The sequence below is a fragment of the Zea mays genome, chromosome 1, assembly GCF_902167145.1.
Source record: "Zea mays cultivar B73 chromosome 1, Zm-B73-REFERENCE-NAM-5.0, whole genome shotgun sequence".
Classification (NCBI taxonomy): domain Eukaryota; kingdom Viridiplantae; phylum Streptophyta; class Magnoliopsida; order Poales; family Poaceae; genus Zea; species Zea mays.
In genome coordinates this window covers 150,689,951-150,707,093 of record NC_050096.1, presented here as the reverse complement: position 1 = coordinate 150,707,093, position 17,143 = coordinate 150,689,951, and the positions used below count along the sequence as shown (strand labels likewise).

The following is a 17,143-nucleotide window of genomic DNA, read 5'->3' as shown; positions in this document are numbered from 1 at the left end:
TGATTTATGTGATTGGATCACGGTTACCTAACAGGCTATTTGCAAACCTGTGTTTTGACGTAGCTTTCAGTGGGTGATGCACTAATAATCTTTACATGTTGCACGCTCAACCGGTGCTCTTTCTTTTGATAATAACGTCAGTGATTCGGTCATGATTAGTTTTTAAGGTTTTCCTGTGCCTTTCACTGTCATTTTCGCATTCGTAATGGATGTAGTGAGTAGTGACTCCATCGTCTGATGCAAGTTCAATTTTGCTTCGGTCACATTGCAGGTGTTTAATAGTTGCTTGTTAATCTCTTTTTAAATATATAAACTTCCTAATTTTTAAGTAAAAATGAACTATAAAAATTATTATTGTTCTAACAAAGATATAGAGTATCAAGAGTATCAGAGAAAGAATACATATGAGAGCAGCGATTGAGTTTTAACCTTATACATAGAATATGTCTACCAAGTTATGGATAGAGATGGCAACGGGTACGTATAATGCTTATCCATATTTGTACCTACAAGATAAAACCATAACCTTTTAAAAACTCGTACCTACCCGCGGTTATTAAATTGTATCCATACCCGTACTCACATGGGCAAAAAATTTGTTGGGTAACCCACACCTGTAGCTGTACATTTGGGCCGGGTTTAATGGGCTGACACGAAGCACGGAAAAAAGCACGACCCAAACACGACACGTCACAATTATTTCGGGTCGTGCTTGGGCTGAGGCCCACGGGAGGGTACGAGCCTGGCCCGTTTAAACAGGCACGAAATGGCTGTTAACAGGCACGAAATGACCCGAATCGAAGCCTACAGTCACCACTCGACTGCCAATCACACGACCACCAATCCCTTCCCTTGTCCACGGCCTGCACGAAAAGTTGTATTCATTGTCCACGGCCCGTAGGCGAAGGCGAGGCCCATTTAGCTTTATGTCTTGCCTAGCCAGAAACCCTAAAACGCCACCAATCCCTTCCCTTATCCGCTGTCCGCCTGTCCGGTTCTCCCTGACCCTGAGCCGCTCCCGTAGTCCCGTCCCAAGTGGCCAGGTCCAGCTCCAGGAGCTCCAGGCCTCCAGCGCGCGTCGCCGCCACTTTACGCCCGTGCCCAGCGCCCCAGGTAGCTTACGCCCGTGCCTAGCGCCGCCACCTTACGCCCGTGCCCAGCGCTCTAGGCCCCTAGGTAGCTTACGCTCCAGGCCTCCAGGCTCCAGACCTCCAGTGCCCAGGATACATATTTGATTATATGTTTCCAATTTTAGGCTTTTGTGTATTTCGGGCTCGATTCTGTATTCTGGGCTCAATTATGTATCCTGGGCTCGATTTTGTTTTTCGGGCCCAAATGTGTATTTCGGGCCAAATTTGTTTTTCGGGCCTTTTCTATTTTCGAGCCGCCCGATTAAAGCCCAGCACGTTTAACTGAATACGGGCTGGGCCGTTGGCCAGGCCGACCCGAAATTAAACGTGACGGGCTTTTTCGGGCTTGGGCCGGGCCGGGCGGCCCGAATGTACACATATACCCACACTCGATTAGATATCCGCTAAACGCACATTAAATAGCATAAATCTAATAAATATATGACATATTTAAAATCATAAAATATCAAATGTGAGTAAATAAAAAAAAGAAAAATTAATGAATAATGTAGAAACATGTAAGTTGATCTTATTTTTAGCTAATATATATTTATACGTGCTTATTTAAGTAGGGTATGTGTATGACTTAGGCGGGTATAAATTACCCATGGGTACACTGTTATGGGTAGTATATACTCATACTCGTACCCGTGTACCCGATGGACACATAATTGTACCTATTTGAAAGGGAATTAGGCTTATACCTTTTTCCTAATTGATTTTGGTGGTTGAATTGCCAAACACAAATAATTGGACTAACTAGTTTGCTCTAGTCTATAAGTTTTACAGGTGTCAAAGGTTCACAATAAGCCAATAAAAAGACCAAGAAAGGTTTCAAACAAAGAGAGCAAAAGACAACCCAAAGGCACCCTGGTCTGGCGCACCGGACAGTGTCCGGTGCACCAGGGCACTCGACACTGAACTCGCCACCTTCGGAAAAATGGGAGGCCGCTCCGCTATAATTCACCGGACTGTCCGGTGCTTCACCGGACAGTGTCTGGTGTCACACCGGACTGTCCGGTGTGCCAGCGGAGCAACGGCTACTTCGCGCGCAACGGTCGACTGCAACGCATTTAATGCGCGCCTGCGCGCGCAGAGGACAGAGCACGCGCAGTTGGCGCACCGGACAGTCTACAGGACCTATCCGGTGCATCACCGGACAGCCCAGAGGCCCCACCTGTCAGATCTCCAACGGTCGAACCCCAACGGTCTGCTGACGTGGCTGGCGCACCGGACAGTGTCCGGTGGCGCACCAGACTGTCTGGTGCGCCATGCGACAGCAGCCTTCCAACGACCATATTTTGGTGGTTGGGGCTATAAATACCCCAACCACCCCACATTCAATGACATCCAAGTTTTCCACCTTCAACACATTACAAGAGCTATAGCATTCAATTCTAGACACTCCAAAGAGATCAAATCCTCTCTCAAGTCCAAAGACAACTCCAATCAATAGTGACTAGTGAGAGAGTGAATTTGTGTTCATTTGAGCTCTTGCGCTTGGATTGCTTCTTTTCTTTCTCATTCTTTCTTGCGATCAAACTCAATTGTAACCAATGCAAGAGACACCAATTGTGTGGTGGTCCTTGCGGGAACTTTGTGTTCCGTTTGTTTGAGAAGAGAAGCTCACTCGGTCTAAGTGACCGTTTGAGAGAGGGAAAGGGTTGAAAGAGACCCGGTATTTGTGACCACCTCAACGGGGTGTAGGTTTGCAAGAACCGAACCTCGGTAAAACAAATCATCGTGTCTCACTCTTTATTTGCCCGCGATTTGTTTTCACTCTCTCTCTCTCGAACTCGTTCATATTTCTAACGCTAACCCGGCTTGTAGTTGTGCTTAAGTTTATAAATTTCAGATTCACCCTATTCACCCCCCTCTCTAGGCGACTTTCAATTGGTATCAGAGCCTGGTGCTTCATTAGAGCCTAACTGCTCGAAGTGATGTCGGGAGCATCCACCAAGAGGGAGACCGGGACCGGCGAGAAGCCCGCCACAAGCCATGGGAAGGCTCCATCCGGGGAGTCCGCCAACAAGTTGAAGGGATCCCCTTTACACAACAAGTCGGGTCGGAGCGGTGACAAGAAGAAGAAGATGAGGAAGGTGGTCTACTACGAGACCGACTCTTCGTCGCCATCCACCTCCGGCTCCGACACGCCGTCCGTAACTTCTAAGCGCCATGAGCACAAGAAGTTTAGTAAGATTCCCCTACGTTACCCTCGCATTTTCAAATGTACTCCTTTACTTTCCGTCCCATTAGGCAAACCACCTATGTTTGATGGTGAAGATTATAATATGTGGAGTGATAAAATGAGGCATCATCTAACCTCACTCCACACTAGCATTTGGGATGTTGTTGAGATTGGAGTACAGGTACCATCACCGGGGATGAAGACTATGATTCGGACGAGGTCGCCCAAATCCGACACTTCAACTCTCAAGCCACCACTATACTCCATGCCTCTCTAAGTCGAGAGGAGTACAACAAGGTGCAAGGATTAAAGAGCACCAAGGAGATTTGGGACGTAATCAAGACCGCGCACGAAGGAGATGAGGTGACCAAAATCACCAAGCGGGAGACGATCGAGGGGGAGCTTGGTCGGTTCCGTCTCAACCAAGGCGAGGACCCCCAAGCCATGTACAACCGCTTGAAGACCTTGGTGAACCAAGTGTGCAACCTCGGGAGCACAAAATGGGATGACCATGAAATGGTCAAGGTTATTCTTAGATCACTTGTTTTTCTTAACCCTACACAAGTGCAATTAATTCGTGGTAATCCTAGATATACACTAATGTCTCCCGAGGAAGTGATAGGAAATTTTGTGAGCTTTGAGTTGATGATCAAAGGCTCAAAGAAAATCATCGAGCCAGATGGCCCCTCCACGCCCGAAGCACAACCGGTCGCATTCAAGGCAACAGAGGAGAAAAAGGAGGAGTCTACATCAAGTAGACAACCCATCGACGCCTCCAAGCTCGACAACGAGGAAATGGTGCTCATCATCAAGAGTTTCCACCAAATCCTCAAGCAAAGGAGGGGGAAGGATTACAAGCCCCGCTCCAAGAAAGTTTGCTACAAGTGTGGTAAGCCCGGTCACTTTATTGCAAAATGTCCACTATCTAGTGACAGTGACAGGGATAACGACAAGAAGGGCAAGAAGAGAGAAAAGAAGAGGTACTACAAGAAGAAGGGCGGCGATGCCCATGTGTGCCACGAGTGGGACTCCGACGAGAGCTCCTCCGACTCCTCCTCCGACGAGGACGCCGCCAACATCGCCGTCACCAAGGGCCTCCTCTTCCCCAACGTCAGCCACAACTGCCTCATGGCAAAGGACGGCAAAAAGAAGAAGGTAAAATCAAAATCCTCCACTAAATATGCATCCTCTAGTGAGGAAGATAATGCTAGTGATGAGGAGGATAATTTGCGCACCCTTTTTGCCAACCTAAACATGCAACAAAAAGAAAAATTAAATGAATTAATTAGTGTTATTCATGAGAAGGATGAACTCTTGGACTCTCAAGAGGACTTCCTTATTAAAGAAAATAAGAAGCATGTTAAGGTTAAAAAATGCTTACGCTCTCAAAGTAGAAAAATGTGAAAAACTATCTAGTGAGCTAAGCACTTGCCATGATGTTATTACCAACCTTAGAAATGAGAATGCTAGTTTAATTGCTAAGGTTGATTCAAATGTTTGTGATGCTTCAATTCCCAATCTTAGAGATGATAATGTTAACTTGCTTGATAAGATTGAAGAATTAAATGATTCTCTTGCTAGCTTTAGGATTGAAAATGAAAAATTGATTGCTAAGGCTAAAGAATTAGATATTTGCAATACTACCATTTCTAACCTTAGAAGTGAAAATGACACATTACATGCTAAGGTTGTTGAATTAAAATCTTGCAAACCCTCTACATCTACCGTTGAGCATGTTTCCATTTGCACTAGATGTAGAGAAATTAATGTTGATGCTATCCATGATCACCTAGCTTTAATTAAGAAACACAATGATCACATAGCTCAACTTAATGCTAATATTAATGAGCATGACTTAGAAAATGAAAAATTTAAATTTGCTAGAAGCATGCTCTATAGTGGGATACGCCCTAACATCAAGGATGACATTGGCTTCCAAAAGGGGGACAATGTCAAACTTAATGCCCCTCCTAAAAGATTGTCTAACTTTGTAAAGGGCAAGGCTCCCATGCCTCAGGATAACGAGGGTTACATTTTGTACCCTGCTGGTTATCTCGAGAGCAAAATTAGGAGAATTCATTCTAGAAAGTCTCACTCTGGCCCTAATCATGCTTTTATGTATAAGGGTGAGACATCGAGCTCTAGGCAATCAGCCCGTGCAAAATTGCCTAAGAAGAAAACTCCTATTGCATCAAATGATTCTAAAATTTCACTTAAAACTTTTGATGCATCTTATGTTTTAACTAACAAATCCGGCAAGGTAGTTGCCAAGTATGCTGGGGGCAAGCACAAGGGGTCAAAGACTTGTGTTTGGGTACCCAAAGTTCTTGTATCTAATGTCAAAGGACCCAAAACCATTTGGGTACCTAAAATCAAGAACTAAACTTGTTTTGTAGGTTTATGCATCCGGGGGCTCAAGTTGGATCGTCGATAGCGGGTGCACAAACCATATGACAGGGGAGAAGAAGATGTTCTCCTCCTATGAGAAAAACCAAGATCCCCAACGAGCTATCACATTCGGGGATGGAAACCAAGGTTTGGTCAAAGGATTGGGTAAAATTGCTATATCTCCTGACCACTCCATTTCAAATGTTTTTCTTGTAGATTCTTTAGATTACAACTTGCTTTCAGTTTTGCAATTATGTAAAATGGGTTACAACTGTCTTTTTACGGATATAGGTGTTACTGTCTTTAGAAGAAGTGATGATTCAATAGCATTTAAGAGAGTGTTAGAGGGTCAGCTATACTTAGTAGATTTTGATAGAGCTGAACTCGACACTTGCTTAATTGCTAAGACTAACATGGGCTGGCTCTGGCATCACCGACTAGCACATGTTGGAATGAAGAATCTTCACAAGCTTCTAAAGGGAGAACACATTTTGGGACTAACAAATGTTCATTTTGAGAAAGACAGGGTTTGTAGCGCATGTCAGGCAGGGAAGCAAGTTGGTGTTCATCATCCACACAAGAACATCATGACGGCTGACAGGCCACTCGAGCTTCTACATATGGACCTATTCGGTCCGATAGCTTACATAAGCATCGGCGGGAGTAAGTACTGTCTAATTATTGTGGATGATTATTCTCGCTTCACTTGGGTGTTCTTTTTGCAGGAAAAATCTCATACCCAAGAGACCTTAAAGGGATTCTTGAGACGGGCTCAAAACGAGTTCAGTTTAAGGATCAAAAAGATTAGAAGCGACAACGGGACCGAGTTCAAGAACTCTCAAATTGAAGGCTTCCTTGAGGAGGAGGGCATCAAGCATGAGTTCTCTTCTCCCTACACGCCACAACAAAATGGTGTAGTGGAGAGGAAGAATCGAACTCTATTGGACATGGCAAGAACCATGTTTGATGAGTACAAGACTTCGGATCGGTTTTGGGCCGAGGCGGTCAACACCGCTTGCTACGCCATCAACCGGTTGTATCTACACCGAATCCTCAAGAAGACATCATACGAACTCCTCACCGGTAAAAAGCCCAATGTTTCATATTTTAGAGTCTTTGGTAGCAAATGCTTTATTCTTGTTAAAAGAGGTCGAAAATCCAAATTTGCTCCTAAGGCTGTAGAAGGCTTTTTACTAGGATATGATTCAAACACAAGGACATATAGAGTCTTTAACAAGTCCTCTGGGCTAGTTGAAGTTTCTTGTGACATTGTGTTTGATGAGACTAACGGCTCTCAAGTAGAGCAAGTTGATCTTGATGAGATAGGTGATGAAGAGGCTCCGTGCGTCGCGCTAAGGAACAAGTTCATTGGAGATGTGTGTCCTAAGGAATCCGAAGAGTCTCCAAATGCACAAGATCAACCATCTTCCTCAATGCAAGCATCTCCACCAACTCAAGATGAGGATGAGGCTCAAAATGATGAACAAGAAGATCAAGGAGTTGAGCCACCTCAAGAGGAGAGCAATGATCAAGGGGGAGATGCCCATGATCAAGATGAGGAAGATGAACAAGTTCCAAGACCGCCAGGAAATCCAACGAGATCACCCCGTGAACACCATCATCGGCGATATTCAAAAGGGGGTAACTACTCGATCTCGTGTTGCTCATTTTTGTGAACATTACTCTTTTGTTTCCTCTATTGAGCCACACAGGGTAGAGGAAGCACTACAAGATTCGGATTGGGTGGTGGCGATGCAAGAGGAGCTCAACAACTTCACTAGGAACGGGGTATGGCATTTAGTTCCACGTCCTAACCAAAATGTTGTAGGAACCAAGTGGGTCTTCCGCAACAAACAAGATGAGCATGGTGTGGTGACAAGAAACAAAGCCCGACTTGTAGCCAAGGGATACTCACAAGTCGAAGGTTTAGATTTCGGTGAAACCTATGCACCTGTAGCTAGGCTTGAGTCAATTCGCATATTACTTTCCTATGCTACTTACCATGGCTTCAAGCTTTATCAAATGGACGTGAAGAGTGCCTTCCTCAATGGACCAATCAAGGAGGAGGTCTATGTTGAGCAACCTCCCGGCTTTGAAGATAGTGAATACCTAACTACGTGTGTAAACTCTCTAAGGCGCTTTATGGGCTCAAGCAAGCCCCAAGAGCATGGTATGAATGCCTAAGAGATTTTCTTATCACTAATGGCTTCAAAGTCGGAAAAGGCGATCCTACTTTATTTACTAAAACTCTTAACAATGATTTGTTCGTATGCCAAATTTATGTTGATGATATTATATTTGGGTCTACTAACGAATCTACATGTGAGGAATTCAGTAGGATCATGACACAGAAATTCGAGATGTCTATGATGGGGGAGTTGAAGTACTTCTTGGGATTTCAAGTGAAGCAACTCCAAGAGGGCACCTTCATTAGCCAAACGAAGTATATTCAAGACATTCTAAACAAGTTTTGGATGAAGGACGCCAAACCCATCAAGACACCCATTGGAACCAATGGGCATCTCAACCTCGACACGGGAGGTAAATCCGTCGATCAAAAGGTATACCGGTCGATGATAGGCTCTTTACTTTATTTATGTGCATCTCGACCGGACATTATGCTTTCCGTATGCATGTGTGCAAGATTCCAAGCCGGCCCTAAGGAAGCTCACCTTACGGCCGTAAAACGAATCTTGAGATATTTAGTTCATACTCCTAAGTTTGGTCTTTGGTACCCTTGGGGTTCCACATTTGATTTGATTGGTTATTCGGATGCCGATTGGGGCGGGGTGTAAAATTAATAGAAAGAGCACATCGAGGACTTGCCAGTTCTTGGGAAGGTCCCTGGTGTCTTGGGCTTCAAAGAAGCAAAACTCCGTAGCTCTTTCTACCACCGAAGCCGAGTATATTGCCGCAGGCCATTGTTGCGCACAATTACTTTGGATAAGGCAAACCCTTAGGGACTACGGTTACAAATTAACCAAAGTTCCTCTTCTATGTGATAATGAGAGTGCAATCCGCATGGCGGATAATCCCGTTGAGCATAGACGCACTAAACACATAGCCATTCGGTATCATTTCTTAAGGGATCACCAACAAAAGGGAGATATCGAGATTGCATATATTAACACTAAGGAACAATTAGCCGATATCTTTACCAAGCCACTAGATGAACAAACTTTTAACAAACTTAGGCATGAGCTAAATATTCTTGATTCTAGGAATTTCTTTTGATATCTTGCATACATAGCTCATAAGTATACCTTTGATCATATCTCTTTTATATGCTATGACTAATGTGTTTTCAAGTGAATTTCAAACCAAGTCATAGATTGAAAGGGATTTGGAGTCTTTGGCGAAGACAAAGGCTTCCACTCCACTCCATCAAATTACCGCCGTCGCTCCGAGCCACTCTCCAACTTTGGTATAATCTTCACTCATATTATGTTCGCCAAAGGGGGAGAAAGTAGTTATGAGGGCTTATATTTCACTCAAGTATCCGTTTTTGGCGATTCATGCCAAAGGGGGAGAAAGTATTAGCCCAAAGCAAAAGGACCGCACCACCACCACACCAATTTTCAAAATTTGAAGTTGAGAAAAGGTTTTGAAATAATAAATTTTTCAATTGGTATCTTATTTTTGATAGAATTTCAAATTGGTACATCCTCTTCAAAAAACATGTCTAAAACCCTCTTGAACACTAAGAGGAGAATTTTATTGAGGGGGGGTTTTGTTTAGTCAAAGAAAAAGCATTTGAAACAGGGGGAGAAAATTTCAAATCTTGAAAATGCTTTTCAAAATCTTATTCATTTACCTTTGACTATTTGCAAAAGGACTTTGAAAAGAATTTACAAAAGAATTTGCAAAAACAAAACATGTGGTGCAAGCGTGGTCCAAAATGATGAAAATATAAAGAAACAATCCATGCATATCTTATGAATTTATATTGGCTCAATTCTAAGTAACCTTTGCACTTACAATTATGCAAACTAGTTCAATAATGCACTTCTATATTTGCTTTGGTTTGTGTTGGCATCAAGCACCAAAAAGGGGGAGATTGAAAGGGAATTAGGCTTACACCTTTTTCCTAATTGATTTTGGTGGTTGAATTGTCAAACACAAATAATTGGACTAACTAGTTTGCTCTAGTCTATAAGTTTTACAGGTGCCAAAGGTTCACAATAAGCCAATAAAAAGACCAAGAAAGGGTTCAAACAAAGAGAGCAAAAGACAACCCAAAGGCACCCTGGTCTGGCGCACCGGACTGTCCGGTGTGCCACCGGACAGTGTCCGGTGCACCAGGGCACTCGACGCTGAACTCGCCACCTTCGGGAAAATGGGAGGCCGCTCCGCTATAATTCATCGGAATGTCCGGTGAAGCACCGGACAGTGTCCGGTGTCACACCGGACTGTCCGATGTGCCAACGGAGCAACGACTACTTCGCGCGCAACGGTCGACTGCAACGCATTTAATGCGCGCCTACGCGCACAGAGGACAGAGCACGCGCAGTTGGCGCACCGGACAGTCTACAGGACCTGTCCGGTGCACCACCGAACAGCCCAGAGGCCCCACCTATCAGAGCTCCAACGGTCGAACACCAACGGTCTGCTGACGTGGCTGGCGCACCGGACAGTGTCCGGTGGTGCACCAGACTGTCCGGTGCGCCATGCGATAACAGCCTTCCAACGGCCATATTTTGGTGGCTGGAGCTATAAATACCCCAACCACCCCACATTCAATGGCATCCAAGTTTTCCACCTTCAACATATTACAAGAGCTATAGCATTCAATTCTAGACACTGCAAAGAGATCAAATCATCTCCCAAGTCCAAAGACAACTCCAATCAATAGTGACTAGTGAGAGAGTGATATTTGTGTTCATTTGAGCTCTTGCACTTGGATTGCTTCTTTTCTTTCTCATTCTTTCTTGCGATCAAACTCAATTGTAACCAAGGCAAAAGACACCAATTGTGTGGTGGTCCTTGCGGGAACTTTGTGTTCCGTTTGATTGAGAAGAGAAGCTCACTCGGTCTAAGTGACCGTTTGAGAGAGGGAAAGGGTTGAAAGAGACCCGGTCTTTGTGACCACCTCAACGGGGAGTAGGTTTGCAAGAACCGAACCTTGGTAAAACAAATCATCGTGTCTCACTCTTTATTTGCCCGCGATTTGTTTTCACCCTCTCTCTCAGACTCGTTCATATTTCTAACGCTAACCCGGCTTGTAGTTGTGCTTAAGTTTATAAATTTCAGATTCGCCCTATTCACCCCCCTCTCTAGGCGACTTTCACTATTAACATACACGTGGGTAAAGAAGTCGTCCCATACCTGCCCTTATATCGGGTAAAACCCGCCGAATATATGGATTTCAGGTACCTATTGCCATCTCTAGTTATGGCATTAGAACCTATGAGAGCAGGGTGCGAGTCTGAGCACCATAGAATCTCTAAGAAGTCATGACATTACAACCTAAAACACAGATTTTGGACTTTTCATAGCAGTTTAAATAGGACTGGACAAAATACTCATAGCTCATGGTCAGCTCGGCTCGACTCGGTTCGTTTCAATTTTGTCACGAGCTGAGCTAGCATCACAACTCGGTTTGTTAACGACCCAGCTCGAGTCGAGCTCGAGCCAGCTCGTTAACTCGAACGAGCAATCATTTGTTAGCAAAACAAAGTCTACACTTATGGATGAACTAATAAGTGATGACATGTATTAATTTGATGTTGGATTGACGTGGTATGTGAAATTGTGAGTATTATTACTCTTTTCTAGTGTTAAATTGGTCTAGAATTAACAAGTAATTGATTATGTTATTATATATAAGTGTATTTTGTTTTTTTGGCTTGTGAGCTAAACGAGCCAGCTCGGGCTCGCAAACGAGTCAAGAAGAGCTGATTCTCTAGCTTGGTTCCTTAACGAGCCAGTTCGAGCTCGATCGAGCTAAGCTGAGCTAAATCGATATCTAGTCGTAGGTTCAAACAACAACATGTAATATCTTACATTCTCTTACTGATCATATATTGATATATGTAGATGATGATTTACAAAGCTCAGACCCTAACACCAGATAACCTCAAAACCCTCTTAATGACGAGTTTGGGGTGATAAGATTGACTACCTCCAACTACATCATTGGCTAGATAGAATTAATTTCGTTTTGACTGGTTCAGATGAAACCCCTTAAAATACTAATGTATATACTATTTAGGAGCACTACCTACCATCAGTGCCGATATCCTATCATAATCTTGCACAATGGCAGGTTCTCTACCATGTAATCGTACAATATACGCTGGTGTGCACCGGTGTAATCATATGAGTCGGACCGAAGTCCGAGTCCGATTTAATGACGAGGTGATGTTCGAGTTTGAGTCGGTACCACAAGGCTGGATCGACCCAAAATCACTAGAGTGTAGATTAGATCATCTGAGCTTGGATGAGGGGACGTCGGGGCCGCTAGAAAATCCGGACTAGCCAGAGATTTCCGAGCAAATTAGCGATGAATCTGAGGATGCTAAAGAAAAATTCCTTTCCTTTGTGTGAAACTCATGATTGTCATTAGAGCTCTAATGATTAGCGTGACTTCCCCTACCTGGTGCCAACTGTTAAGGATTGTTCGATAATAAATTTATTGTAGTAGGTCATGAGACAGAGAATTGAAGAATGAATTTATGGGGTATGTCTCAAGACAGAGAACTGAAGCAAAATGCATATGAGACTTAGAGATTGACACAGGTCCGAGCTATTTGTGTGAGATAACACCCTACGTCCTATTTATGGTGGTGTCTATTGCTTATGCAATATGATAAGATATTGAAAGTCGCCTAGAGGGGGGGTGAATAGGCAAATCTGAAATTTATAAACTTTAAAAACAACTACAAGCTGGGGTTAGCGTTAGAAATATAATCGAGTCTGAAAGAGAGGGCGAAAACAAATCACAAGCGAATAAGAGAGAATGACACAATGATTTGTTTTACCGAGGTTCGGTTCTTGCAAACCTACTCCCCGTTGAGGTGGTCACAAAGACCGGGTCTCTTTCAACCCTTTCCCTCTCTCAAACGGTCACTTAGACCGAGTGAGCTTCCTTCCTTGATTTCCCGGGTCACTTAGACCCCGCAAGGACCACCACACAATTGGTGTCTCTTGCTTCGCTTACAAAGCTTTGAGAGTAAGAATGAGAGAAAAAGAAAGCCAACCAAGCAACAAGAACAACAAAAGAACACAAGTCGATCTTCTCACAAGTCCTAAAAATTAGAGTTGAATTGTGGACTTTGATTTGATCGGAGGCTTTGATTTGTGTCTTGGAGTGTTGTGTATTGCTCTTGTATTGAATGAGGAGTAATAAATGCTTGGATACCTTGAAGAGTGGTGGTTGGGGGTATTTATAGCCCCAACCACCAAAATGGTCGTTGGGGAACTCTGTTGTCGAAGGGCGCACTGGACAGTCCGGTGCGCCACCGGACACTGTCCGGTGCGCCAGCCACGTCACCCAACCGTTAGGGTTCGACCGTTGGAGCTTCTGACATGTGGGCCACCGGACAGTCCGGTGGTGCACCAGACAGGTCCTGTTCACTGTCCGGTGCGCCTTCTAGCGCCTGATCTAACTTCTGCGCGCGCAGTTGCACTGTTCACTGTAGACTTTTGCAGACGACCGTTGACGCAGTTAGCCGTTGCTCCGCTGGCACACCGGACAGTCCGGTGCTACACCGGACAGTCCGGTGAATTATAGCGGAGTGGCTCCCAGAATTCCCGAAGGTGGCAAGTTTGGAGTTGATCTCCCTGGTGCACCGGACACTGTCCGGTGGCACACCGGACAGTCCGGTGCGCCAGACCAGGGCTGCCTTCGGTTGTCTTTTGCTCTTTTTATTTGAACCCTTTCTTAGACTTTTTATTGGTTTGTGTTGAACCTTTGGCACCTGTAGAACTTATAATCTAGAGCAAACTAGTTAGTCCAATTATTTGTGTTGGGCATTTCAACCACCAAAATCATTTAGGAAAAGGTGTAAGCTTATTTCCCTTTCAATAAGATAACCTGACCTCTGGTAATTAGGCCTAGCTGAGTCCATGGCTTATCAACTGAATTTACCATATCTATATGGGTATCAATTTTATCTTCTAATCTGGTAGGGTATTTTCTATCTTTATCTCTTTGGAACTTTCTCACGGGTGAGATCTTTTTCTGACTATGTGGGCCAAATCTCTGGGTATGGGATCGAGTCCATGGCTTATCTCATAGAGTTGTACGTAGAACCCCTGCTATATATGTTAAACATGCCCCATGGGATAAGGTGCCTTAGGGATATAAAATACTTTATTCCTAGAGGTCCTATGATGCTTGGGGCCCTAGGCCTTATACTTGTTTGGATCGGCTTCTGGTTATATTTTAGTTGTCAGAATCCTATTCTAGCTGCCAAATGTTTTGCTTATCAGTCTGCTTTTGTAACAATTGTTAGTGAAGATCGTCCAAATCAACATGAATGTATAATTTGTGAAGTCATCGCGACGGGAGGAATCCACCGCTTTTGCTTCCTAATAACTCCATCTTCGCCCATAAGCCTTGTGATATCCAGATGTTTAGAAAAGTTTTTTCAGAAAAAAACGGTACTAGATAGGTCTAATGTGTGTTGGACTTGAAAGGCCTCTGGTTGACTATATAATGTTACCTAGTCATGGTTTTCGGGCTGAGGAGGTCCTAGGACTCGAGAGGAATGTCCTGTCATGATGGTCTCCAAAATCAGCTTTATAAGATCCTATGGATAGTCTTTCTCGATCGCTGACAATTATAGATATAATATAATTTAATGTTGTAGATTTTAGGGTACGTTATTCTATAATTTGAAATGGAGGAAATATGACAGTTTTAAACAAGATAGTTGGTTTTTTAATAGGGGAAAGCTATGCGTAGATTAGTCCGGCTGGTGCACGACCAGCACAAAGTTACCATTGATGAATGTGATCTTGAACTGTGGTCTACATAGCTGAGTTGGACATGAGTTCTACGTTCTGGTCGTATGTATTACTACTCTTTTTAATATGTAGTGTTATTTTTATAAACTAGCGAATGAAATAAAGAGCAACATGCATGCCGATGCAATAATGCATCTTGTCATATGTATTTTGTATTTTTCCGATGGAAGAAAATGTTCTTTTACTGCTTCGATGCCAAGGAATACATCGGCGAGCAACACAGGAGAGAGAGCTGTCAGCAGACAGGTTCCCATGGAGAGCTTTGCAACAGATGATATGCCCTTTGATTTGATCGCTTTGTAGATGTGTTACTTTGCACTCAAGTTGTTTCGATGCCTTTCTCCATGCTTTGAGGTCTGGTATGAACTCACAACTTTTGTCACTCATATGAAATCTTTTAACTTTTGTGATTTCAGAGTTAACAAATATTCGGGTGAAAGTTGTCACCTCACCAGGCTCTGAAATTTTTCCGACTGAACTCCTTGACAAAAATGTTTTCATGGAGTTACTTTCTAGCTGATGTTAACCATATACAAGAAATGAAACATCACCAGATCTGAATAAACGCTTGACTATAGGAGCTTACATAACACTTATTATTCATATAACTGATAACATTACAAGACAGAAAGTACAACTAGACACATGATTAAGCCTTATAACATAAGATGAGCATCATCTCATACACACTGACAGACAGAACATAAGAGAAGAGAAGAGTACAGAACAGCGACAATTATTGGAGAAACCAGGAGGTAGATTTAACACAGCAGCAGATAGTAGAGGCCCTGTAATTCTCAAAGCAGCCAGGTAGGTAGTAGATGTGAATGTTGTTGAGAGGCAGCCAATTCTTCTTGTCTTGTTGCCAACCAGCCCCAGCTGACAGCCTCAGATGTATGGTGGTGTGGTTGGTGGAGGCAATCATCAGTAGTGGAGCATGTGCGGGGCGCCGATGGGCATGGCGGCAGCCGGGTAGGGCAGCTGCCAGGGACGCAGCAGCGGGTCGTCCGCCGGCATCTCCTCCTGGATGTCCATGGCGACGCCGCTGAACTCCTCGACGAGGCGGAGCACCTCGTTGACGGAGCGGAGGCGGTCGCCGAGCTCGGCGGCGCGGGCCCGGAGCACGGTGTTCTCCTGCTCGACGCGGGTGTACTGGGACGCGATGTCGGCGGCGCGGGCCCCCACGCGCGCGTTGTCGGCCTGCAGGCGCGCCACCTCCTGCACCAGCTCGTCCAGGTGCTGCTGCTTCCGGAGCCGAGACCGCCGCGCCGACTCGCGGTTGGACAGCCGGCGCTTCTCGCGCCTGTGCGTGTCCGCCGCCGAGTCGCCGTCCGACCCGGACGTCCTCCCCGCCGTCGGAGACAGCGACGACGACGACATCAAGACAGGGTCCTTTTCTTTTCTTTTTCCCGCAGGGAACCGGCCGGCCTAGCTTACCTCGAAAAGATCCTCTACCGCTGCCGCTAGTGCTGTTATTTGGCGATTGTTGAGGGAAGCAAGAAAGGAGGGAGAAGGTTGAGGGGACGGAGAGAGGGCACGGGGGAATGGCGGATCCGGGGGAGGGCAAGTTATGAGATCACATAAAACCAGTAGAGGAAGACAACCGAGAAGGAGTGGAGGAAGCAGGAGCGGCGCAGGTGAGTGGCGATCTTCATAAAGCTCAGAGATTTGGCATCAAGATGCTGCCGCTGCTGCTTCTCAGCCAAACCATGGCCAGCGAGAACGAAACCTCCCTCCAGCGCAAGGAACCCCGGAGAACCCCAACACAGAGGTTTGTTTGGATCTCCGGCCAAGCAGTTCCTGGACAGGCTAACTGGGAAGTGGTAGAGCTTCGGTCGGAGGAGTCTGGTCTGCTCGACCTCTGGAGGAGAAGCGAGCTGAAATCTCAGGAGCTCGCTTGCTTGCAAGCTCGTGCTGGCTGGGAAAGAAGGTGAGCCACTCAATCGGAGGCGGAAGAGAGGGAAGGGGGAGGGGATCAGGTGAGCCTGGGAGGCTTATTTAATGCCGGGCCGAGGTCGTTTCGGTAAACTCGCACAGAGGGGCGTTATGGTAATTCTCCTTGTCGTGGGGTGTGGGGGTGTGGTTTCAGAAATCAGAATTGGTTGCTGACGGAAATGATGATTGGAGAAAGGTGAAGGGAATCTTTACTAGTCTGGTCATGGGTGGCTGTCAATGGCCCTTGTGGGACTCCGTGGGTTGTTTCTGTTCGTCCATCATGCGGCCGAATTGCTAGGGGTACCGTGGTGCGGTGTGCAGCTAAGCGATTGGGACGTCCAGGTTAGGCTATTCTCACAAGTGAGGATGTATTATATCACTAACTTTAAATTTTATTTTATCTGTTGTATATCTATAATATTAAAATAATGCTTGAAACGTTTATTTACATCTATTATTAACAAGGATAGTTTTATAGAGGGTTTGGTGGTTTAGACGACGTGGCCGATTGATTTGGACCGTAATAGAGTAT

The 17,143-nt window shown here is 44.9% G+C and overlaps 1 protein-coding gene across 1 annotated transcript; it reads right to left on the bottom strand.

The window, feature by feature from the left end:
* Positions 1-15,163: 15,163 nt before the first annotated feature.
* On the bottom strand, positions 15,164-16,718 carry OBF1 (Ocs element-binding factor 1). The gene has a single exon (NM_001111969.2). It carries the CDS (start codon positions 16,054-16,056, stop codon positions 15,601-15,603), a length of 456 nt encoding a protein of 151 aa, NP_001105439.2. The 5' UTR covers positions 16,057-16,718; the 3' UTR covers positions 15,164-15,600.
* Between the last annotated feature and the right edge of the window lie 425 nt (positions 16,719-17,143).

Bases quoted from the DNA above. Each gene is read 5' to 3' on its own strand.
- OBF1 (NM_001111969.2), bottom strand. From the start codon at position 16,056: ATGTCGTCGTCGTCGCTGTCTCCGACGGCGGGGAGGACGTCCGGGTCG.